Raw genomic sequence first — 25,493 nt, forward strand, 5'->3', positions numbered from 1 at the left:
CCCCCTCCCCTTCCCCAGGCAGAAGCGGAGGCACAGGTGGGGCTGTTTGCATGGCACCTGTCAGGAGCTGGGGTCATGGGCAAGTCTGGTCTGTTCAAGGCACTGTCCCTCCTCCCAGGACCCTTGACTCACCTCCCTATGCCCTGCAGCTGGAACAGCCTTTTGTTTGTCCCTCAGCTCCTCAAACTAATTATATAAAAAGTTTTCTCTATGATTAGTTAATATTATAAACATGTTGACATTTTGCTGAACAAACAAAAACCTGATAAAAGATAGCCTATCTTTGAGTTTTCTATTTTCATATGGACAGAACTTGAAAATTAGACTGAATGCACAGAGCAACAAAGGAAGTGATATCACCAAGCCGGAAGGGGGTCTCAGGGCTGAGCTTCCAACACAATCACACACATTTCAGTCTCGGAGGCTGCACCTGGGGCGATTGGTGTCACACTGGAGGCGCAGACATGGAGAATCCCTGTCACCATAGCAAGCCGTCAGATGTACTGTCTCAGAGAATAGCTAGGTCACGGGCGTTATTTTATTTTATAGCTGAGCCACTAGGTCCTAGAGGATGTATAAAATAATCTACCTAAAGAGAAGCCGTGAGCTCAGGGCAGAACCAACACTGGCGACCAGACCAGTGAAATTCACTCCTGGGCCCTTTCCCGCGTGCCGCCTCACCGTAGGTCCAGACCCGGAATGCCTCATGAGGTTTTGGTCTTGTGGCTTAAAAACTGGGGTCAGTGGGGAAAACAATCGCAAACAGTTAAGAGGATGGACCAACGCTAAAGTTTTACTCCAGTTCAATAACCACATGCCTGTCTGCCTGCCATGTACTAGGAACCCTGTCCCAGCGGGGGACACAGACTGAAACCCACTCAGCATCAGTACCAAGTAGTCAGAACATAGGTAAATGTAAGCACAGGGCCCTGCCTGGGATGGGAGGGGCAGGGAAGAGTGGTTAGGATGGAGGTGGCATCAGAGCAGAGAAGGTGGGAAGGTGCTCAGGATGGAGGGAGCTGCGTGCCTAAGACACGGAGGACCAGACAGCATGGTGGGCTGGGCTGTTTCCGTGACAGCGCCCACATCTACATCTCAGGACAGACTGCTGCCTCTGTCCGCTGGCCCCCCCCCCCCCCCCCCCGTGGAAGTCCCACCTCAAGGCAGCCCTCCCTGCACAGACACCCCCTCTCACCCCACGGCTCCCACTCAATCTGCTTCTCATCTTCTGTACTCGCCCTGCTCAGTGGCACTCCCGTCCACGCAGGCTAACACTTCTGGAGCCTAAGAACCAGACTCCTCTCTCTCTCATGCCTGAGATCCAACCTGTCACTAATTTCTATTCCTTTTCTTTGAGAGCTCTAGAATCAAAAGGGTAGTGGCAGTAATGCCCCTCAGGCAACAGAGGGTATCTCCCCCCACCCACAGGGAAGTTGCTGGCTATAATGCCCTATGGGTCAATGGTGGCCTCCGTGTTTTGGGATAAACACCCCAAGGGCATTCCCTTCCTGTTCATATACAAAAAGGAAAGAGGGAATCTGATCAATGTGTTGCCCAAGGGCAGGTGGGTTCATCAAACTCTCCTTTAAGGCCTGAGAGCCTATGTCGTCCTATTCTTCCCATAAAATTAGGTCAGGCTTGTTATTCTTTAGTAAAACGTACAGAAGTTTGGCCATAAAAGAGAAATTTGGAATCCAATTAGAGCAATAACCAACTAGCCCAAGAAAACCTCACAGTTGGCACTTAGTTTTGGGAAACTTAGGACATGATGAAGTCTATCTGGACCTTGGTTCAGCCCTTGTTCTGATATCAGATGCCCCAAATATGGAATCTGGTTTTGAAACTGCAGTTTTCCTTGTCGACGTTATGTCCCTTTAAGGCTAAAAGCTTTAGCAAGTGGATGCAGTCATCCTGTGAGGAGGCTTGAGGAAAGTGAAGAAGCAAATCATTCCACGTACGGCAACAAAGCAGAACCTCTGGGGAACTCTGTATCATTCAGATCAACCTTTAGGATTTGCAAAAAGTAAGAAGGGCTCTCAGTAAGATCCTGAGGGATTACTGTCCAGCTGAGTTGTTTTTCTTCCCAAGTGAAGGCAAAAAAGTGTTGGGTAGCTTCCTCAGCTGGGATACTGAAGAAGGCACTGCATAAGCCAGTTACAGTGAAGAATGCCTCCCGGTGGGAATGGACCTTAGTAAGTGTGAGGGTTAGGGACCACAGGGTGTCGAAGGATAACAACGTTGTTTATTGTTCTGAGGGCCTCGACTAGCCTCCACCCTCGGCCCTTAGGTTTTCTCACCAGTAAAATGGGAAAGTTACAGGGACTAATAGAGGGGACACTGAGCCTTGCAGTCTTCCATTATGGGCTGTATGACTTGAAGGGCTTCTTTACTTACAAGTATTGAGTAATTCCAGGAAGAAGTTCTGAGGGATATATTTGAATCTTGATGGGAGGTGCGCTGTGAATTTTGCCAATATCAGTTTGAGATTTTGCCCACAAGGAGGGTGGTAGCTGATTCAAAGGGGACAAACGATCAGTGTTTCCAGAATCAGCTCTAGCACCAACAGAGGTGGAGCAAATAAAAGATGTCAAAGGGTCATTTAATTCACCTGGTTGGCTGCTTTGATGACTGCCGTCAAGTTCTAGAGTTATTTCCCCCTTTTGGAGAAAGAAATTCTGCCGTGACACTTCTCTAAGGAATCTCAGGCTCATAAATGGGTAGGGGCAGAGGAACTAAGCAGAAGGCGTGTCTATCTCTCAAAGGGCCTAAACAAAAGGGAACAGGTTCAGAGACAGGAACCTTTTGAGGTGCATCACAGATCCCCACTATTGGAACGGTTTCAGCACTCTGAGGCAGGGGCTGTTTCGTAGTAGTGGGGTTGAGCACTCTGGCTCCAGTGTCAGTTAGGACTGGAAGAGATTCAACCCCAATCTGGAGAACTGTTTCTCCAAGCCAATTAAGAGGGAAGATTGGGAAGAGCCCCTGTAGTTCCTTGGGTCATTCAGAATCAGGAGGATGTTGGAAAGGCACCTTAGAAGGCTGAAGGCGCCTGAAGCACTTACATTTGTAAGTCTCTTTCCCAATGTCCTGGCTCTTTGCAATAACAGCAGAAACTAGGAGGGTTTTGGTTTTGTTTAGGGGCCTTTGTTTGCTTCAGTTGAAGATTAAGACTTTTGGCGGCCTTTCTTTGAGGAGACGCATCCAGCATGAGACAGCTGGTTGGCCAGATTTACTAAATCTGCAGTGGAGGGTTTCCCACTCCATCCTGGTGCTTTTTACTAGAAGGGAAAGGTCCTGTTTCAGCCCATTAAGAAGCAGAGTTAAAAGCTACCCAGGTGGAATCAACATCTAAAGAAGACCAGAATTTTCTTTTAAAATAATCTGAAGTTGATTGTAATAGTCATGAACAGATTCATCAGATTTTTGTGTGCAAGCCTGAATTTTGTTCCCATCAACAGTCTTTGGAAAAGTCCTAGGAATGGCCTGATAAAGTCACTGAGTGATTGCCTGAGTCTGATCATATAAGTAAATGGCCAGGTCTCCCAGTTGTAATTCTAGAGATCCTTCAGGACTCTGCCAATTAGCGGCAAACTGAATGCTGGGCCTGGCTTCCCTGACAAGCATATGAACTAGCTGAGATAAGCTGGAGAATCCAGGTTGCTAGGTTTGAATGACTGTGTGAAATCCCTCAGCAAATGTGTGAGGATCCTTGGTTACTTTAGGAATATCTGTGACTGTGGCTCACGGTTCAGCTTTAGTCCAGGGAGTATAAGAAATTAAGGGTTTCAAAGAAATAAACATTTGTTGCACCAGGCAGTGACTCCCATTGAGTATCTCTCAAGATAGGAGACAACTACAGAAACGCCACCTGCATTCCATAAAAATTCAACCTATAACGTTTGTTGGGAATGCCCAGACACGGTAACTCTTTCTGTAATTCATTACGGTTTAGTGTACATGCATTCACACTCATGCAGTAACTCCGAAGAGTTCCTGTTATTTGAGTATGGGCAAAAAACCCTTTAATATTCTCTGAGCCTAAGTTTCTTCACCAGTAAAATGAGTATTAAAAATCCTGCTTTACTGCGAGAAAATAAAAGAAATTAAGGGTTTAGCCTCTGAATTCTCAAAAGGCTGAATTTTAAAGGGACAGGTTCTGACCAGTTTAGAGGAAAAGGGAGTGGAAAGAATTTCAGAGAAAAAGGGAAGTTGGGCAAGAGAATTAGTCTGGGGGGAGCTGAGGGTGTAGAGGAGGGGCGGGCGGCAGAGAAGGGCAGAAGGAAGACAGTGCTGGGGGGCCGCGCCTGAGGCAAAGACGCCGAGGAAGAGCCTGCACTTCAGGAACCACTTTAGCTTTAATTGTCTGTTGGCCTCGGTTAATCTTAGCATCTTATTTTGCAGAGAGGCAACTTCAGGCTCCTAACAACATGTGGAAGCCTCAAAATACCAACAGAAGTAGGTGTTCCATTCGGTTCTGGAAATTTGAAAACTGCGGTTGTCCAATTCAGTTTTAAGAAAAGAAAGTTCGGGGATTTCAGAAGTTCCGCATAACGGCTGCTGAGAGTCTAAATTGCCTTTGGTCAGGTGAGTCCGTTTAGTTAGAAAAGTGAATGAGGAAGGACCACGATTTTAAAACATAACATCAGACAGATATCAGGAGGCTGTTAGTAGCGCAGAGGAGCACCCTCAAAATATTTGAATAACTGGGATCCTGTTTCTCAGAGGTGATTTTTTGTTTGTTTGGCAGGAGTAAGTGACTTTTCTTTTTTTGGCCGCGTGGCTCGCGGGATCTCAGTTCCCCGACCAGGGGTTGAACCCGGGCTCTCGGCAGTGAGAGCGCCAAATCCTAACCACTAGACCACCAGGGAACTCCCAAGACTAATTTTCAAACAGCCAAAACAGCTCAAACAGCCCACAGGCCTAACACCAGCCAGTTCTAAGGCGACAGTCTGGTCCCAGAGGAGCCTGGGCAAAGGCTCCTCAGCCTGGCTCCCTAGAACAGACCGCGTTCCATGAATCCACCCAAAAGGCAAGCCTATGCCAGTTGGAACAGGAAGTGCCGAATGAGTACGTGCACACAGAACAAGGCCTGGACCAGAAAGGACCAGACTTTAACATCCATCCTGAATAGAACCTGCAGAGCTTCCAAACGCAAAGAAGCTGGACCCAGGAGAAAGATGTACCTTCAAAATCCAGGGTCGGTGAGAAAAGCAGTGACAACGAGCTCCAGGTGGGCACCGCACCTGTTTGCTCAGCAGCCCAGGAGCTGTCAGGGGTCTTCTCTGGTTCCCAGATGGGTCGCCAAAATGTTGACCTAAAGTGAAAAGACCGCCAGCTATTCCCCAGCAAGGACGGGTTTACTCGGGATCAGCAGAGAACTGCAACTCGAGGTTTCAACCGTGGCGGCCACATGCAAACCCCTGTGAGGCGAGGGAAGGAGCCGCTTTTATAGAGGGGAGAGGATGGTGGGCGGGCTTAGTAAACAGAGCCCCTGTTTCTTATTGGCTGAGTCTTGGCCAGAAAGAAGGGGAATCTTTCTTCTTTCCCCCTTGGGCTCTGCTGTCCATGCAGGGGTGAGACCTCCCCCGGATGGTCTCCCGACTCTATTTAACTGAGGTTTCCATTCATTAATTTTTACCGTATGGATACCCCATATTTTGTTTATCCATTGGGCAGCTGGTGGCCATTAGGGTTGTTTCCACTTTTGAGCTACTATGAATAGTGCTGCTTGAACATTGCTGTGCAGGCTTTTGTGTAGACATGAGGTTCCCTTCTCCTGGGTATCCTGTCATCTCTCAGTAAGACTAATGAATAAACTAAAACGTTTGCAGTTTTTCCTGCTATCAGGCTTATCCTCAAAATCCACTTTCCAACCTAATACTAGAGTTTTTTAAGCATGTAAATCTTTTAAGTGTGTAAATCAGATCTTGCTGAGCCTGTATTTAAAAGCTTTCAACAACTTTCCACTGTACTGAAAAAAAAGTGCAAAAACCTCCACGTGGCCTACCTCTTCAACCGCCCAGGGTGGGCCAGGGTGCTTGCAAATGCCCATCCGTTTCCCCAACTGGATTTTAGGTAAAGTGAGGCTAGAGGCTGCGGGGCCACTAGCACGAGCAGTTGTCATCGGGGCTTTCTTGTCCCCGAGCACTTAGATGGGAGGGGCCAGGCTGCCCCACTGCAGACCCCTCTCCTCTCCTGGGGTCCTGCCTGAAAACTCCAGCCCCAAGATCCCAGCCTGTTAGAGCTGAAAGGAGCCTTGGGGAGAGTCCAGTCTGGTGATCTCCGAGCTGTGCTCTGCGGAGCCCCAGGGGAGAGGGGTCAGCCGGGGACAGAGGGCGTGAAGCTGAGTGGACAGGGCTCTGCAGGATGTGCTTCCTGCTAGTTTTTGTTTGAATAAAACCGCTGAAAGAAAAAAGGAATTTGAGAACAAATTGATTGAACCCAACCCTCTTCATTGACAGATGAGGAAACCAAGGCAAAAGAAAACTCAGCTCTCCTCCCAGCCAGAGTGGGGAACCTGCTCTCACCCGTGGGGGGCCGGTGTGTTCCAGTGTCCCTGCTTCCCGAGAAGGACGCCTGGAGCCCTGCCGGACAGTGAGCACACTTCGGAACTCAGAGGCAGCAAAGGGAGCAGTTAAGGACAGACGGACAAATGCTCGAGAGAAAATAAGACGCAAGTTTTCCATCCGAGGTACGAGCAGACGAGGGCTGCCTAGGGCCAGAGGGACAGAAGAGGAACCTCTCACTAAGGACTTACCAGCCCGGCAGCACAGGCAGGAAGTGCTGCCTCCAGCAGCGTCAGCGCAGAGGATGAGCAGAGGCCTGGTCACGTGACCAGGCTCGGAAAGAGCGTTGGGGGAGGGGCGCCAGAAATGAACAACACGGAGAAGGAACGGAAAGGCGGTGCGTGAGGGTAAGCCGAGGCGGGGCTCTGCAGGCTGCCGCGGAGCTGGCGTCCTCCTCCCTCCCCCGCCGCAGCCAGAGAGCAGCAGCTGTTGGGATCCAGCTGCCATTTTTCAAACCAATTAAGGAGCCCTGTTACTGCCCCCGGGAGGGAGTGTGTCTGTGTCTTCTGAGTCAGCAGCTCGGACCGGGGCCTCTGGGGACAAGCTCGCAAGGCCCTAATCGTTCCCTCAGAGTTAAAAATAACAAGTAGCAAGCCACTACTCTTGACTTTACACTGCCGCAGGGGGCGGAGGTCGGGGGTGTCTCTTGCCACAGAGGTTTACCATCCGAGGCGCCAGAGAGCGGCAGCCCGCCGGCAGCACGTTTTTCTTCCCGTTCGCGCTCTCCTGCTTCAGGTCCCCGTCCTGAAGTCATCCATCAGCTGTCCCACTTGCCAGAAGTAAGTGACACTGGGCGTGACATTACTGCTTTCCAAAACAAAGAAGCCCAGATCTCTCTGGCTGAGAAAAGTTGCAGAGCCCTGGTTCCCCTGCTTAAACCTGAAACAGTCACTCGGATAAGACCGTTGAGGGAAGGGAAAACTGTGAAATAAACCATAGACCGTGAGCCGAACCACCCCTTCTGACCGCTCTGCAATCCGGAGACCAAACCGCTGTCTGTTAACTGTTTACTTTTCCTCCAGTTTGTCTGGCATTGCGTAGACGCTCCCTCAGAAAACAGACCCACTTTACCTCCGAGCCTGAGATCAGAATAGGGCGCTTGGGAAGGGAGATGAAATCAGAGCATCTGTGGGCCTTAGGGCCCACACCCAGGCTTCTCTCTCTCCCAAAACATGCAAGCCAGGGATGCTTTTTCTGCTTTTCTATAAAAATCGGACAGCAGCAAAATCATCCCTGGATGTAGCTGATGAAAACACACATCTCAATTCAAGGTAACCCACATAAACGTGGGACCTCCACGTGGCCCAGTCCCGGCATGGTGTCACCTTCCAGGAAATAACAGCCTGACATAAAAGCAGGACTGAAAGCCGTGCAAATCTGGAGAAAAATTTAAAGAGGAAACATTCTTTTTTCTTAAAACCCAGGAAGACATCTATAAAAGATTATATTTCTTCTTTTTTTTTTTCGGTCGTGCCTGCACGCGGGATCTTAGTTCCTGGACCAGGGATGGAACCCGTGCCCCCTGCCGTGGGAGCACGGAGTCCTAACCACTGGACCACCGGGAAGTCCCAGGAAGTTATATTTCTTCATCTCCCTCTTGCCCCTCAACCCCACAGCCTTCATCACAGCCCCCGGAGACCTTACCTCTGCTTTGATCGACCACCTGATAGCCAGTCCACAGGGTCCGCCCGCCCCACCTCCTCTCCTCTCTGTCTGTTTACTCCATCAACTCAGCCTTTCTGGATTCTGTAAGTTTCTAACGTTCTTATCTTAGCACCTGGATTCTGCGCAGAGCTGACCCTAGGGACCAGGAACTGATCTAACCAGGAGGTGGGAGGTGGCAGGAGCCGGAGGAAAGGTCCAGAGGTGAACACAGACGACTGTGCTTTTCCCTTGCCTCATCTTTGTGGGCCTCTGATGGGAAGGAAAGTGTACCACCGTGCTTCCCAGAGGTGCTGCCTCAGCCCTCAGCCCCCCTCCGTCCTTCCTCCTCACGTGGATCAGGATACACTCCTCCCCAACCAGCCTGCTGAAGACACTCCCTGGGGATTCCCAGCATTTCTCTTTGCAAACCAGGAGCAATGACGCTGGTTTAAGGACTTAATTCCTCCCTCCTCTGGGTCACTGTGTCCAGCAAGAGGAAGGAAAGTTCACTCATTTTGTTATTTCTTTCACAGGGGCCTTTGGCCACGAAACAACCCAGGTGGCTACAACCAGAGCCAACATGGGGGCAGCTCCAAACCCTGAAGGTCTGAGGAGGCGGGAAGTGTCCCTGGCTTGTTGTCATGGAAACCACAATAGAGGCTTGCCTCCTGACCAACCCTGGTGCTTCCCCGTGTGCCCCCCCCCCATGGCATGGCACGCCCCCTCCTCTCGGGAGCTGTGATTATAAAACATCTTTTCAATAGCCATTGTCTCCTGATCTGTTGGCCTTAGTATAACCCAAATTTTCTATTAATACACTATTTTTTTTAAAAATTTTAAATTTTTTTTATTTTTGCGGTACGCGGGCCTCTCACTGTTGTGGCCTCTCCCGTTGCGGAGCACAGGCTCCAGACGGGCAGGCTCAGCGGCCATGGCTCACGGGCCCAGCCGCTCCGTGGCATGTGGGATCCTCCCGGACCGGGGCACGAACCCGCGTCCCCTGCATCGGCAGGCGGACTCTCAACCACTGCGCCACCAGGGAAGCCCTAATACACTATTTTTAAAAACAGCTGGGGAACCTCTCATTCCCCACTACCAACGTCAAGAGGGTGAGGCTCACCTCCTCAGAGCAGGATCCCCAGGTGCTCCCTGGTGCCTGGAGCTGACCTCCACTGGACTTGCTCCAGGAAGGTGGCCGTGGTTCCTTCCTTTCCTTTGTCAGCCTTGGTGAACTTTGACAGTGACAGTCCATCCCATCAGGTCTGTGATGAAATCCAAGGTTGAGGGAGTTCCCGGGTGGCCTAGCGGTTAGGATTCCAGGCTTTCACTGCCGTGGCCCAAGTTCAATCCTTGATCTGGGAACTGAGATCCCGCAAGCCGTGCAGCGCAGCCCCCCGCACCCCCCACAGAAAAAGAAGAGAGAAAGCCAAGGTTGATTTAATTCTTGGTTCTCAACTCCCCAGCACTGGCCTGACCAAATCACCTCTGATTTTCCACACTTGGCTCTAGTATCGTCCTGGTGGAGGGGACATGTTAGCAGCCGGTCCAGCCTGAATACAGACAGAGTAGTCTCTCCTCCTTATTGACGACTGTCATGAATCCTTTTATAAACTGCTGCTGTTCAGTAACCTGCTTCATCCTCTCTACCGAACAGCCAGGGAAGTGAGAGCTTCCACCGCCTAAGCGGAGGACCTGGTGGCACCCAGTCAGCGACCAGTCTCTAAAGCTGGACCCCATGCTCTGACACAGACAATGCGCTTCTCTGCTTCAGCAACCATCATTCTCCCACCATTTCAGCTGGTGAGGTCTAATCACAGCTCAACGTGCTGGTTGTCTACTGCTATGTGATGAAGCACCTCAGAATTCTGTAGCTTGGATCAAAAGCAGGATCTCAGAGAGAGATCTGCCCACCCATGTTCACAGCAGCGTTATTCACAGTAGCCAAAAGGTGGAAGCAGCCCTAGTGTCCATCAGTGGATGAATGGATATACAAACTTTGGCATGAACACACGATGGAATATTATTCAGCCTTTAAAAGGAAGGAAATTCTTTTCTTCTTTTAATTTATTTTATTTTGGGCTGCGTTGGGTCTTCATTGCTGCGCGCAGGCTTTTCTCTAGCTGCAGCGAGCGGGGGCTGCTCTTTGTTGCTGTGCGCGGGCTTCTCATTGCGGTGGCTTCTCTTGCATGCAGAACACGGGCTCTAGGCGCGCGGGCTTCAGTTGTTGCAGCACGCAGGCTCAGTAGTTGTGGCTCGCGGGCTCTAGAGCGCAGGTTCAGTAGTTGTGGCGCACGGGCTTAGTTGCTGTACGGCATGTGGGATCTTCCCGGACCAGGGCTTCAACCCGTGTCCCCTGCATTAGCAGGCGGATTCTTAACCACTGCGCCACCAGGGAAGCCCAAGGAAGGAAATTCTGACATGAGCTACAGCAGGGATGAACCTTGAAGATATTATGCTGAGTGAAATAAGCCAGTCATAGTATGAGTCCACTCACAGGAAGTACATAGAGTCATCAAATTCATAGATGCAGAAAGGAGAATGGTGGTTGTCAGCGGCTGGGTTGCAGGGGGAATGAGGAATTATTGTTTAATGAGTGAAGAGTTTCAGTTTGGGAAGAAGAAAAGAGTTCTAGTGGTGATGGTTGCACAACAATGTGAATGTACTTAACGCCACTGAAGTGCACGCTTTAAAAAGGTTAGGATGGTAAATTTAATGTGTCTTATTTTATCACAATTTTTTTAAACAAAAAAATTTCGACACATCTATATAATGTTATAAACCATTGCTACCTCAATAAAAAATTCTTAAACAAAAAAATAGTAATAAAATTAAAAAGGAAAAAACTGGTAGTTGAAAACCACACTCTGTGACCACTTCTCATAGTTGTTAAGTTTGGTCAATTTCAGCTCTTATCACAGTAGCACTCCGTATCCTCCAGCCCCCACCCCCAACCCTGGCAAGCAGCTGAGCACAATTTCTGAGAACAGGTTGCATGCAGCTTGCAGGAGCTGGGGTAGGCAAGAAGGACCCCGTGCTCCAATAACAGGGATCTGTGCTATGGTCACTGATTGCTGCTCTGATCACAGAGGTGCAGACACAGAGATGGGCAGCGTTGCTGCAGCCTTCACTGTTTTTGCTACAAACCCTGCAGCCTCCAGCTGAAACAACTTCTAGAGAATTTAAAGAACTGGTGCTTGTTTTTACGTTCTGGTTTTTTTCCCCTTTGGGAGTCAGACATTAAAGGACTAAAACGTTCAAAAGAAACCACATATACAGAGAAATCTAGAAAATCCCAGCACATACCTTAGGAAGGGTGCAGGCTCAGAAAAGCCCTGGGAAGACCTTAAGTTTATTCCTCTCGTTGATCTCCAGCACAGAGATGCCCTATAACGATAATTAAATTTTTTTTTTCCACCATTTTAAAAATTGAAGTATAGTTAATTTACAATGCTGTGTTAGTTTCAAGGTTACAGCAAGGTGACTCAGATATATATATATCTCCTTTTTCAGATTCTTTTCCAGTATAGGTTATTACAAGATATTGAATATAGTTCCCTGTGCTCTACAGTAGATCCTTGTTGTTCATCTATTTTATATACAGTGGCCCACACGCCATTCTGTAACATCATACATTGCCTGTTTGGAAAATACTGATTTACTGAGAAATGCAGATCTTCCAAACATCACCATCTTTCATCAGCCACTATCAAAAATCACATTTGTGGGCTTCCCTGGTGGCGCAGTGGTTAAGAATCTGTCTGCCAATGCAGGGGACACGGGTTCGAGCCCTGGTCCAGGAAGATCCCACACACCGTGGAGCAATTAAGCCCGTGTGCCACAACAACTAAGCCTGAGCCCTAGAGCCTATGAGCCACAACTACTGAGCCCACATGCCACAACTACTGAAGCCCACGTGCCTAGAGCCCATGCTCCACAAGAGAAGCTGCTGCTATGAGAAGCCCGCGCACCGCAATGAAGAGTAGCCCCCACTCGCTGCAGCTAGAGAAAGCCCGCGTGCAGCAACGAAAACCCAATACAGCCAAAAATGAATAAATAAAATAAATAAATTTTAAAAAATCACATTTGTTTCACTGCTGATCTCATCAGAGAAGCCTGCAAGTGCTGGGAAGCTGTCAATCCCGTGGTAGATGCAAGTATTTCAAATTACAATTTTTCCTTCAAAGTTCAGATTTCAGAATTGGCAACACATTCTTTCTGTTGTTTTCCTTGAAGTCAGAGACTCGCTTCAGTGATTTTTGAGGAAGTGTCTTCTACATGCCCAAATGTGAATGTCCGTGGTTTATCCGTCATTCTTTTAAGAAAAAATGGTGTTTCACGAAAAAAAGCAGCTGGTTCAACTTACAACAATTTCCCAGTGCTCTTCCTCTGGGCAGTCATCACATGTCAGTAGTAGAAGTGCTCTGTGCGTATTTCCCATTTCGTCACATAGAATATTGAAAGTCAGGTACTAGTGTTGAGATTTAATACAATTTATAATTTTCACTGGTTTATCTAGGATATTCTTAAAGGAGGCTGGCACGGTTTTACCCACCACTGCTTTTGCACAGTGCAGATGTCTGCAAAGTGCAAAAGGCAAGTAATGTCTTAATATTGCTACGAAAGTATTTTGACATCACACGCCCTGCTCCAGATGCGCAGTGACCCTGCTGCCCAGCCCGGCAGCAACTGAGAGCCTGGCACATGCTTGAACCTAAAGCGGGGGCTCAAGGCCTCCCCAGTCTCCCCCCCACCTCCCCTGTCCATCCTCTGTCCCAACCTTGGGACCAAAGAGGTCCATGGGGGAGACCCAGGGGCTCTAGCTGTCGAGCTCCAAGTTCTCTCACTCTGGATGACACACCTACTTGTCTTCGTTCAGTGGTTCGGGGGACTCACCCCTCTACCTTAGGCTCCAGTGCAGTTACCTCTCCTTTATTATTGTTCCAATTCCCCAAGGTCCATTATGATGGCTGAGGAATTTCAACCATCATAATAATGGAATCATAATTATTAAATATTAATACATAGTATGAAGGTTTAAAATTTATGTGAACTAATATGTTAATGCTTGGTTATGGGCATTATGGCAGGAATAATCTAACTTTCACACATTTAATCCAAGAACCCGACATTGTCACAGTGTAAGGATACCCCCTAGGTTTTATATTTCCCTTTGAAAAGGATCCCAGGTCTCCACACTCCCATCTGCTTTAGGCTTTTGGGCTCATACATTTTGACCCCGGGCCTTCGGTCTTCTGCTATTGACGAGCAGGTGTTTGCCCTACAGTGGTGTTGTCTGTTGGCCCTGACACAGTGGGAGGTCCAAGCTGGGCTCCTGGACGCCAGGGTCAGGAGGGAGCAGAGGAAAGGTAAACACGTGGCGGTTCGTGCAGCAGAAACACGAGGCCAGGCGACACCCCTGGAGACAGGCACACAGGGTCATACACACTGTGCAGCCAGCGCCTCCCGACCTCTCACCCTGCGCGGTGCGCAGTCCGCTGTTTACTGTCCTGACTTCACAGAACAGCGACCATCGATCGCCGAGGAGTGCAAACTTGGGAGTACAACAGTGTGATCACCCAGAGGAAAATGCACGTCAAGACACCTGCTGGCGTCTCCCGATGTCACAGGTACGGATGTCGTGTGACCTCTGGGCTTCGTTCTTGGGTGCTGCAGCCCTTTCCAGGCATACGCCCAGGGCCATGTCTGCAACTGTCCGTCTCGAGAGTTTAGGCCTCATGTTATGTAACCACATTGGAAACGGGATCTCGGGACCGAGAGAAGATGTGGGACGGGAGGGTAGGGAAAAGAAATCAACTCAACCAACATGTCTAATGAGTAACTACTACATGCAAAGATTTATATTGCGTAGCAGGTATCATTATCAGGGATGATGTATATTTCACGTACTTGTGTGTTGTTTGTCTCCGATCCCAGCATTAAAATGTGATGGGACTTGCCTGGTGGTGCAGTGGTTAAGAATTCGCCTGCCAATGCAGGGGACACGGGTTCGAGCCCTGGTCCGGGGAGATCCCACATGCCACGGAGCAACTAAGTCCACGCACCACAACTACTGAGCCTGTGCTCTAGAGCCCGCGAACCACAACTACCAAGCCCACGCGCCACAACTACTGAAGCCTGCGCACCTAGAGCCCATGCTCCACAACAAGAGAAGCCACCGCAATGAGAAGCCCGCGCACTGCAACAAAGAGTAGTTCCACCTCGCAGCAACTAGAGAAAGCCCACGTGCAGCAAGGAAGACCCACTGCAGCCAAAAATAAATAAATAAAATAAATAAATGTATAAAATGTGAGCTCACGGGAGGCAGAGCCTCGCATTTTGTTGACTGTTGTGTCCCCGGCACCGAGAAGTGTGTGGCACAGAGCAGGCATGCAATAAATACATGGTGAATTAATGAATGAAGACGTTGTGCTAGCAGGTAATAACGGAAAACAATTACTGTGCATCAGCACGGTGGGCTCTGTGCAAAGCATTCTGCGAGGGTTTTTCCTCTTTCCTCTGCACGGGCAGTCACCTGGTCCCATTTATAGATGAGGAGACTGCAGCTCAGAGAGGTCACATAACTTGCAGAAATGATGGTGCTGAGGTTTGAACTCAGCTATTCTGTCTCTTGGGTCTTTAGGTCTGACCAAGCCTCCCATTCTACACTCTGGAAAGTAACAAAGACCAGTTAGACACAGTCCCTGTTCTGCAAGCAAAGATGTGCTAATTGGGGCTTCCCTGGTGGCGCAGTGGTTGAGAGTCTGCCTGCCGATGCAGGGGACGCGGGTTCGTGCCCCGGTCCGGGAGGATCCCACATGCCCCGGAGTGGCTGGGCCCGCGAGCCATGGCCGCTGAGCCTGCGTGTCCGGAGCCTGTGCTCCGCAACGGGAGAGGCCACAACAGTGAGAGGCCCGTGTACTGCAAAAAAAAAAAAAAAAAAAAAAAAAAGATGTGCTAATTGGAGATAAAATTTGGAAACAAGTCAGAACCAGCCAAAGCAGTAAGTGGTAAGAAGCATCCCAGCGAAGCAGGCAGTGATGCTATGGGTTTGCAGAAGCGAATGGGGCAGATAGGAAAAGATATTAACTAACAGGATTCTTGTTGAGTGATGGGATTATGAATGGTTATGCTTTCTGTTTCCTACTTTATCTGTATTGCCTAATTTCCCCATAGTGAATACGTACTGCTTTTGTAATAAGAAAAAAAATATTTATCTTAAGAAATTTTTCCCTTAAAAATTTAAAAATACACGTTCTAAGGCAAGTCTCCAAAGCAAGCTCCCTCCCTGTCATTTCCTTTGCCCTCCCACAAAGCACGCTGTGTAACTGTTTTTAAAATAACTTTTCAGGGCTTCCCTGGTGGTACAGTGGTTGAGAATCCGCCTACCAGTGCAGGAGACACAGGTTCGAGCCCTGGTCCGGGAAGATCCCACATGCCACGGAGCAACTAAGCCCGTGCGCTGCAACTACTGAGCCTGTGCTCTAGAGCCCGTGCGCCACAATTACTGAGCCTGCACTCTAGAGCCCGCGAGCCACAACTGCTGAAGCCCCTGCGCCTAGAGCCCGTGCTCCGCAACAAGAGAAGCCACCGCGATGAGAAGCCCGCGCAGAGCAATGAAGAGTAGCCCCCGCTCGCCGCAACTTGAGAAAGCCTGCGCGCAGCAATGAAGACACGACAGCCAAAAATAAATAAATAAATAAATTAAAATAACTTTTCAAATATACTCTGTGCATGTACAGGCATATGCTCTATATACTTAAAAAAACATTTTTTTCAGGACCACATTAAATTAAACCTTAAGCCGGGAGTTCCCTGGTGGTCTAATGGTTAGGATTCAGTGCTATCACTGCTGTGGCCCAGGTTCAATCCCCCCTCGGGGAATTGAGATCCTGCAAGCCACGCAGTGTGGCCAACACAAAACTAAAACCTTAACCCAAGGAGCCAGGATGGGCTGCTGAGGAAGAAAACGTATCTCAGCTTTTGCTTCACCTACCTCCAAGAAACAGGGCCAGGACTCAGGTGGGGCAAGATGGGCACCTGCTTTGGGCACAGAATTTAAGGGGCACCAAAACCTCAGCAATCAAGATAAATAATATTTTAATTCAATATTTAAAAAATCCAAATTAGTGCAAAAAAATCCACCAGAAACAATACATCTAAATCGTATTTTTGTTTTCTTGGCTGTGCCGTGTGTCTTGTGGAATCTTAGTTCCCCGCCCAGGGATTGAACCCCGGGCCCTCGGCAGTGAGAGTGTGGAGTTCTAACCACTGGACCGCCAGGGAAGTCCCTGAAATTTTAAATAAAAACAGAACTAGGAAAAAAAAAAAAAAGGGCAGATCCCGGTTATATGGAGGCTGGAACATATAATTGTGGACAGGGGAGAAGGGAGGCTTCTTTAAGAAAAAGATTACAAAATCACAAGTAAAAATTAGGTAAGTATGAATATTTAGAACGAGGAAATAAGTAACAACGAAGTATAAATTATTAAAAACCTAACCTATACCACAAACATCACAAAATCCAGAAAACATAATTTTTTAACTGCCTAAAGTGCTTCTATCATATGTTTTCCCCCTATAGTTTTGTAGGAACATTTTGGAAAATCCCCTTCAAGTTTCCTTCATATATCAGCTGTAAAAGTTGTATTATAGGTTTGTGCCCCTGAACACAGGACTCTGATCAACTTTTTAATTTTTTTTAGATTTTTTTTTTTGATGTGGACCATTTTTAAAGTTTTTATTGAATTTGTTACAATATTACTTCTGTTTTGCTTTTTTTTTTTTTTTTTTTTTTTGCGGTATGTGGGCCTCTCACTGCCGCGGCCTCTCCCGTTGCGGAGCACAGGCTCCGGACGCGCAGGCTCAGCGGCCATGGCTCACGGGCCCAGCCGCTCTGCGGTATGTGGGATCTTCCCGGACCGGGGCACGAACCCGCGTCCCCCACATCGGCAGGCGGACTCCCAACCACTGTGCCACCAGGGAAGCCCCTATTGCTTCTGTTCTATGTTTTAGTTTTATGGCTGCGAGGCGTCTGGGATCTTAGCTCCCCGACCAGGGATTGAACCCGCACCCCCTGCATTGGAAGTCGAAGTCTCAACCACTGGACCGCCAGGGAAGTCCCCAGAGCTCTGATCAATTCTATTTCACATGATAACCATCAAAAAATGTTCCTTTCCCCACGAGTCTCCCCAGAGCATCTCACAACACGGCAGCTGGCTTCTTCAGTGCCAGCAAGAGACCTTATCACAGAAGCGACACCCCATCACTGTTGAGCAGGAAGGCATCTCTAGGCCCTGCCCATGCTAAAGGACAAGGCATCACACCGAACACTGGAGGGCATCAGAACAGGCCACCGCTTTGGCATAAGGATTGTTTTGAGCTGAAGAAAATCAAGACACAACGTTGAGAAAATCAGGAAAAAACCCCTCTCTGCCCTCCCCGAATCTGGCTAAAAGCTGGACGTAATTTCCATTTGCGAAGCTGTCTCCCTCCCTCGTACCAGGAGGAAGAGAACTCATAGACTCATTGATTCCAGGCTCTTTATCAGCCCAGAGACAGCACCAGACGAATCCACACAACAACCCTTATCCTCCACGAGCTTCTCTCATGTATTTATCTTCCTGGGTTTGCCACTCCTAAAACTGTAAACCCCCCTTCCTTGTCTCTTCTCTACATATATATGGTTGTTTGTTAAGATGGTATTGTCGATGAAAAAAACTATGTTGAGGAAAAAAACGGTTAGTTGATCTAATAAAGAAATGGAAAATGTTATTCAAGCCAACCTGACGATTTTAATTGGGGAGACAATCTTTCAGAAAGCTCTGAGGACTGTCAAAGCACAGTCCTATAAGTTTTTGAGACAAACGGTTAAACGTCAAATGATGTATTATTTACAGTTTACACAATCCTGATCTGCATATACAAAGCAAGTAGTGGATTTGTGAGATTAAGAGGCATGGTATGTCCTAAGGAGGTCTGGTTACCGCAGGGGCGAAATACACTCTAAGGGGTAGTGAGGAGGCCCACATGAGCAGAGAAAAAAAATGCATGTTTAAACTTTTCTTATCTTGCCATAAAATATGTATTTTATTTCATTGCATGACTACGTGAACACATCAGAAGGGGCCCGAGAATACTCAAGCTTCTGTAGTTTCATCATAAATCTGCCTCTGAGCGGAAGTCATCATTACTAACTGGGCTGCTCCCGAAAAACGTCCCAAAGGAGGCAAACATTTGGAAATTGCCTTAAAGACCAGGCAAGTTCAGTAAGTGGAGGTGGGGGGCAGGACACTCCAGGCAACGAGGAGAGCACCGGTGCTTTCAAGGGAAGAGCGTCCTCTAGAGTGCTGGTTTAATATGATGGTGAGGATGGTGATGGTGACATTGTGGTTCTGCTGTGGAATGCTTTGCCCAAACCAAAGCTTGGCGAAGCCCAGTGTGTAAACCAGGTAGGATTGCCCTGTCTCAGGCAGGCCTGGGGCCCTGCTGCCTCGGCTCACATCAGCCCAGGGGGTTCCTAGGGGAGCTGTGCAGAAAATGTCATCTGAAGGGGACTAGACAGGAGGATGTGAAAGCAGATGGAGTTACATGTTGTCGGGTGAGGGGTCTGGAGCATACGTAGCAGATGTGCACAGTGGTGTCACAGCAGGCTACGATTCCTCCATTGGGGCTGCGCACAAGACATCTGCACGAGACAAAGAATTCCATGAAAAGCGAGTTTCCCTCCCACCTCTTGCCCCCAGTCCCTTGGTATGACTCCCCAGAGCCATTCCTCTGTCGACAAGATCTTTCCAGAGATACGCCAGGCATACACAGAGATGTGTTCTGTATATATCAGTTTTTGTCCATATAAATATCCTTTGTTTTTTTGCTCGTTCATTCTTTTTCCCCCCAACCAAACAAATCAACCAGTTTTGTTCTTTTGGGGGAAGTTGGTGGGAAGGAGAAAACTCAGAACAGGAAAGTTCAAAGAAAGTTCCACGTGGCTGGAGGGCAAGCAGACAGCGAGGAAACGGCCAAGCTCTGGCGTTACACCTGGAGCCAGATCCCGCTCTATCCCCTATGAGTTGAGAGCACATCCCTTGACCTCTGTGAGGCTCCATTTACTCTTTCTTTCAAGATTCTGATAATAATGCCTTCCTGTTCGGACACTGGTCTGCAAGCAGCAGAAAGTCCAGTCACGCTGACTGAACCAGAAGGTTGTATTTATTTATTTATTTTTAAAACCTCACGTGGTGGGAGGTCCAAAGACCAAGCTCCTTGGTTCTCAGTGACAGAGGGGCCGTGCCACCCCCCAAGCTGGCGTGTTTGCAAACAGGGGTACGGATTTCTCCGTTGTCGCGATTCCTGGGGCTGCTGGTGGCGCTCTGAGGGTAGGGCTCATGGAGTTTGGGCTCAGACTGTTTGCAGCGGACGGTCACAACAAAGAACTGTCCTGCTCACAATGCCAGCAGCGTTCACACTGAGAAACCCGAGCGCCTCAAGGACCCTGTGTTTCCCACGCTCAGGAATCGCAACACTCTGACGGTTGGCAAGGTGGCCTCGACTGTCGTGGGCGCTATAGCGCCCCCTCTTGGCAAAAGGATGGAAGCTTCCCCTTGGACGTCCCGCCCTCCCCCCGTCTTACTGGCTGGGTCACTTGCTCATTCCTGAACGCCTCCTAGGGTCGGACGCCTCCTAGGGTCGGATGAGACAGGAGCTCTTCTGGAGGAGGGGGCCGGCCGCGTGGGGGAGGGGTGGGACACCTGCGAGCAAGGTGGGTACCAGCCCCAGGCCGGCTACAATAGAGGCTGCCTTAAGGATCTTGGAAGGAGGTGCCGCCTGCAGCCACGCTTGCGCATTCCCCTCCCCTTCCCCCAGGGCCTCTGTAGGGCTGAAAGGTGCCCCCTGCAGCCTTGCTGCTGCCCCCAGTCTCCTCCCTCACAGAGGCTCCCTGGCCTCCCTGACCAGGTCGGATCCCACCTTCTTAGCATCTGCTGCAGGGGCTGACTCTCTCTGTACCCGTGTGGCTTTCTGGTTAACCTTGGTCTCCTCCGATAGATATATGGAGAGGGCCCCGAGGGTGGGACCTCCGACGTTCCCACCAAACAAGAGTGGGACAGGGCTGCGACCACGGCCCGAGGGCCCTGAGAGGGGGGGCCTCCTTAAGTAAGTTCGGCTCCCTCCTGTCCCCACCCTGGAGCAGCTCCAGCCGCAATGAGGTTGGAGCCCAAGAGGCTCACCACAACCTCACAGTCTCTGTGAAGTCCTATTTCATCCTTAAGATAGTTGGCAAATTTTGTACTTCACTCCATAATACATCAATGTTTACGTTAATGTAAAAACAGTGATCTTTCCCAAATCTTTTTTTTCCCCCCACACCTCCCGGCTTACCTCCGCAGGGAGAGCGCGGAGTCCTAACCACTGGACCGCCAGGGAGTTGCCATCTTCTTCCCCAAATCTTGATGTTGTTCCAACAGGCAGACAAGCCAGGTGTATCTGGGGCCTCTTGTAAGTCCCCAAGTTGAGATGCCGTCACGGCATTCCACGCCGGGCACGGGCGGGCCCGAAAGATCCCAGCAAGGGGGCGTTCTTGCTAGAAATACTTTGGGGCCCATCCCGGGCCTACTGACTCCGAAGCCCTAGGGTAGGGCCCAGCCGTGAGCTCGCACACCCCCGCCAGATGACGCTGACGCGCGCCAGAGTTTGAGAAGCCCCTACTTAGCGGCAGGTGGAGTCAGCCCTAGAAACGAAGCAAAGCAAAACCAACAGCGAGAAAACACTTCGGGCAGTCTCCTCCCCCGCCCCCGGGTTCGCGTCCCTGGGAGGCCGGCGGCGAGCGGCGGGCCCCTCTGCTCGGGCACGAGCTCGGAGCGCGGCGGGCGGGACGAGGGGAGGAGCGGGGACGTGCCCCCGGGCCCCGCGCGAATGGCCTCCGGTCGCTCTCGGCTGGCGGCGGCCACCCTCCCCCCCGGCCCCGGCCCCGCGCGTCCCCGCACCGCCTCCGCCCCACAACTTGTCGGAGTGCCCCCCGCGCTGGGCCGGGCCGGGCCCGCTTCCGAGAGCCCAGAACTTGGGGAGGAAGGAAGAGACCGTCCCCGCAGGCGATTTTCCGCAGTTGTGCGTCTGCCCCGGGGACCTCCTGGGCCGATGCGACCGCCGGGAGGAGACCCTCTGCGACCCTCCAGAGGGCAGGCCCGTCGGGACCCGCGGGGCCAACTTTGCGGACTGGAAGACGACGGAAGCTGAGCGCGAGTTCACCCCGGAGCTCCGGAGGCAGGGCGGGCGCGGGCCCGTTGGGCAGGAGGGGGTGAAAGGGAGCCCCGACTTCCGCGCCGTCCCCCCTCTCCGCGGAGCCCTCGGACCCCGCCCGCCCGGGCCCAGCGGCCGCGCCTCCGGGCGCCGGGCCCTCCCGCGCCGCGGGCAGGCGCATCACCGAGCGGCAGCGTCCGGCCCCGGTCCGGCCCGCATCCTCCTCCCGCTCCGGCCTGAGCACCCCGGCTGAAACCCGGAGCCTGCCGACTGGGACTGCCTTCTCCGCTCGGGCCGGGGCGGGCGCTGCGCGCTCTTTCCACCACCCCAGGCATCAAGTCTCCAGAGAACAAGTCCCGGGGTCAGACGGCGTCATGGAACTCCCGGGGCCGCAGCTGCTAAGTTTGGAGGCGCCGGGACCTGCGCCTTTTGAAGACCCCCCGCCTGCCGAGGAGCCGCCCGCCCCGGGAGTCCTCTGCACCGAGGGTGGTGGGGACGGCGGCGGCACGTCGGCGGCCCCGAGCTCCGACGCCGAGGGCCCGTCCCCGCAGGAAGAGACTGCCCCCTGGGAGCAGGAGGAGCTGCTGGAAAGCCGTCGCCGCCGCCGCTGCGGCGCGCGCTCCTTCCCTCTGCCCGCCGACCCGATCCTACAGGCGGCCAAGTTCCTGCAGCGGCAGCGGCCGCCTGCCCTGGGGCCGGGCGCGGAGGGCGGCGAGAGGGTCGAGGACGCGCCGCACAGCCCGGGCTGCTGCGCCAAGTGCCAGAAGCGGGTGCAGTTCGCGGACGCGCTGGGGCTGAGCCTGGCCAGCGTGAAGCACTTCAGCGTGGCCGAGGAGCCGCAGGTGCCGCCCGCCGTGCTCTCTCGCCTGCGCAGCCTCCCGGCGCGCGCCGAGAACCTGGAGCAGCTCCCGGGCCTGCTGGCCGCGGCGGCGGCGGCGGCCGCGCCCCTCCGCGAACAGCCTCCCCGACTGCAGCCTCTCTTCGAGCTCCCCGGGCCGAGCGCCGCAGACGAGCGCCTGCGGCGACAGCGCGTGTGCCTGGAGCGCGTGCAGTGCTCGGCACCCTGGGGCGCGGAGGTGACAGGCTCCGGCCGGGTGCTGGGCTGCCCGGGGCCGCGCGTCGTGGCCGTGCGCTACACCTTCACCGAGTGGCGCTCCTTCCTGGACGTGCCGGCTGAGCTGCGGCCCGAGCCAGGGAAGCCTCCGCCGCCAGAGGCGCCGTCCTGGGGGCCGGGGGAGGCCGAGGAGGAGCCGAGCGCCGAGCGCTTCCACTTCGCGCTGTGCCTGCCCCCGGGCCTGCAGCTCAAGGAGGGGGAGGACGCGGACGCTCCGGACGTCGCCGTCCACTTCGCCGTCTGCTACCGCTGCGCCCAGGGCGAGTATTGGGACAACAACTCGGGGGCCAACTACACGCTGCGCTACGTGCGCCCTGCCGACGCGCGCTGAGCCCGCAGTCCTCGGCACCGCAGCGCTCGCAGGGACGCGGGAAGGGGCCGACAGCGCGCGGAGCCCAGGCAGCCGCGACGCTTTGCGGAGCGTCATCTTTCTGGAGAGAAGAAGCCGCTCCCCGCAAGCTCGCGCCCCAGACAGAACCCGCCTGCAAGCACGGAGCCCTACCCGGCGAAGCGCCCTACCTTCCCGGCCTCTTTCCCGTCGCTTTGGCCTCTGGAGTTCTCGCCGCGCGTCGAATGGGAAGAAATCCTCAAGATTCCGAGCAGTGGCTTTCTCCACGAAAAAGACTCCTGACTCCTGAGCGAGGCTGCAAACCCTTGGGATTTGTCTTTAACTGTGGACGTCCCCTCCGGTCTCAGGGAGCGGTCGAAGCATCCCTCCGCCTCGCGCCGAGGGACGGCGTGAACTGCGGGCCCGCGGGAGCCCGCGGCCTGTTTCTCGAGAAAACCAGGTGGGGCCTTGGCCGGGCAGTCCTTTTCTCTTACCTGGGATCTGGGAAATGTTTGCTGACTCGTGCGCTTGCGTACAAATGTCCTTTTGAAAAGTAAAGGTCCCGTGCACGTCTGTTACTTGATATTTCAGCTCCCGGAAGTTTGGGAGACCTTGGCAGTCGGGCCGTCTTCTTCAGCGGATGATGCTACATTTTAAAGTGGTCAAACAACAATATTTTCAAATTTCCCTTCTTTCATCCCTCCTGTCTGATGTGGAAAGGCCCAGATTTCCCATAATGGGCTAGAGTGTTCTTAAAAGTGTTTTGTAGAAGTCGTTCTTTCCCCGGGCAAAATAAGATGCTTGGTGAGTTGAAATGCCGGCGGCAGGCCTTGGCGGTGAGCCGTCAGAGCCGGTCTTTGGCCTCCAGCCGCGATGTGTAGGCAAAGCACATCGTAGCTGCTAGACTCCTGGGCCATTAGCAGTCAGAGACGCCGGACTCTCGGTGGCTGGACTCCAAGCCGGGGAGATGAGGGATGGAAGGGTGGCTTTCTGTCCCTCCTGGAGCCACAGCAGGGAGCAGTGGCTTGAATGATGAAGCATGCCCAGCAAGAAAATCCTGCTCCGAATCCGGTGGGCACCAGCCTGGCTGGCCTCCTTCATTCACTGCTGATGGCTGTGGATGCCAAGATCAGGGCTGGTGAGCCTCCTGAGGACTGGATTTCTTCATACCTTGGTCCTGCCTTGGTAACTTGTCTGCCTTTTGTTCTCATACGTTCGAGCACGTGGCTAGTACAATCAGCCCATGGGCCACATTCAGCCTTAATCCTGTGCTTGTAGGGCCTGAGAGCTAAGAATGTTTTTTACATTTTTTAAAGATTTGGAAAAATTCAAAAGAAGAATACTATTTTTGTGACACATGAGAATTGTATGAAATTCAAATTTCAGTGTCCATAAATAAAGTTTTATAGGAACACAGCCATGCACATTCGTTCACATACTATCCATGATTGCTTTCCTGCTACAAGAGTAGAGTTGAGCAGATGCAACAGAGACCATATGGCAAAGTCTAAAATATTTACTATCTGGCTCTTCATAGAAAGTCTGCCAACCCCTGCTCTAGAGAAGTAGTATTTTTTTAAAACTATATGTTGAGAGTCATACTTAATAAATCAGTTAAACTTTTAGTAAAATTTGTCACTTGAAGTAAACCTCCTCTGAGTAAAGGTAAAACTGGTTACATTACTCTCAGGAATCTTGGTTGGTTACAGTAAACACTAAGACACCAAATGTACAGTTATTACTGTACTGGGGAGGGGCATCTACCTGCTTCTTACTTCTAAGAAATAACAGAAAGTCAAGGTAGCTAAAATATAGCACCATCCGAATTCACATCAGGCTACAGAAAACTGCCAGGTATGTCGATGCTTCAAAATGGGATGTCTCTCAAGCTATAGGAATATTTAGATTGAGCTCCGGTTTGTGGACATCCTTTTTGACTACAGCAGTGTTTGCCAGGGGTAACTGATCATGGGAAAAAAATTTAAGTACTAATTTCTTAGTGGAAAGCCATCAAGTTAATGAATTACAATTTACTCTTGGAGTAAAAGCAGACTCAACAATGGTCACGTGGATGAAACAATACCTAATTCACATGTGCTTATAAAAATCAATAAGCATTTATTAGAATTACATAATTTTTCTGCTACTAAATACAAACGCAATCAAGCCTTTTCATTCTATGTCTGGTATGGGGTCTGGTATATCACTTCCTTTTTAAAAGCACATTGTTGCATAATAAAAACACCTAAATACATTTTGTATTTTTCTTATGTACTTAGGAATACATTTTAGTTGAAAAGTACTGATAGTGTATATGGCCTATAACACAGTTTGAAATGCTAGTTTATATGGTAGTAATGCACTCTTTTGAATTGTTTTAGATTATTTAAAATTAAATTAGGAACACAGTATAATGATCAAAATAGAGAGCCTCTTGTCTGGTATCTTTTAAAATGGTAACCCATTAAATCTAGAATAAAATACATAAGAAATGGATTTTTAAGAGGTATTTACAGCAAAAATTTTATTCTTATAAAAACCATTACTGATTTTCAAAAGTATATTTTGGAATTCAAACAATTTTAAGAGTACTTATTTAATAATGTAAGAA

The 25,493-nt window shown here is 50.8% G+C and overlaps 2 protein-coding genes and 2 long non-coding RNA genes across 7 annotated transcripts in view; 2 read left to right on the forward strand and 2 right to left on the reverse strand.

Moving 5' to 3' along the window:
* RPP40 (ribonuclease P/MRP subunit p40) overlaps positions 1–6,462 on the reverse strand; it is a 44,287-nt gene extending 37,825 nt beyond the window's left edge. For all 3 annotated transcript variants that reach the window (XM_027128274.1, XM_027128270.1, XM_027128271.1), the window contains exon 1: positions 5,184–6,462. The gene's annotated coding sequence lies outside the window, so the exon portion shown is untranslated. The remainder of the gene's footprint in view (positions 1–5,183) is intronic.
* Positions 6,463–6,919: 457 nt separating this feature from the next.
* LOC113631703 (uncharacterized) lies at positions 6,920–9,102 on the forward strand. Its single transcript, XR_003437522.1, has 3 exons — positions 6,920–7,345; positions 8,183–8,314; positions 8,744–9,102. It is a non-coding gene; the product is annotated as an uncharacterized LOC113631703 (long non-coding RNA).
* An 8,854-nt stretch (positions 9,103–17,956) lies between these two features.
* Positions 17,957–23,416, reverse strand: LOC113631705 (uncharacterized). 2 transcript variants are annotated; one of them, XR_003437524.1, is made up of 3 exons: positions 23,074–23,416; positions 20,583–20,931; positions 17,957–18,894 (listed from the first exon to the last, which is right to left on the reverse strand). It is a non-coding gene; the product is annotated as an uncharacterized LOC113631705 (long non-coding RNA). The 2 variants fall into 2 exon arrangements; XR_003437523.1 differs by lacking the exon at positions 23,074–23,416 and having other exon boundaries at positions 20,583–21,617.
* Positions 21,628–25,136, forward strand: PPP1R3G (protein phosphatase 1 regulatory subunit 3G). Its single transcript, XM_027128275.1, has one exon. The coding sequence runs from the start codon at positions 21,815–21,817 to the stop codon at positions 22,883–22,885; it is 1,071 nt and encodes a 356-aa protein (XP_026984076.1). The 5' UTR covers positions 21,628–21,814; the 3' UTR covers positions 22,886–25,136.
* The last annotated feature ends 357 nt before the right edge of the window (positions 25,137–25,493 follow it).

The sequence above is a fragment of the Aethalodelphis obliquidens genome, unplaced genomic scaffold, assembly GCF_003676395.1.
Source record: "Aethalodelphis obliquidens isolate GAN/ISIS:26980383/991018 unplaced genomic scaffold, ASM367639v1 scaffold34, whole genome shotgun sequence".
Taxonomy (NCBI): domain Eukaryota; kingdom Metazoa; phylum Chordata; class Mammalia; order Artiodactyla; family Delphinidae; genus Aethalodelphis; species Aethalodelphis obliquidens.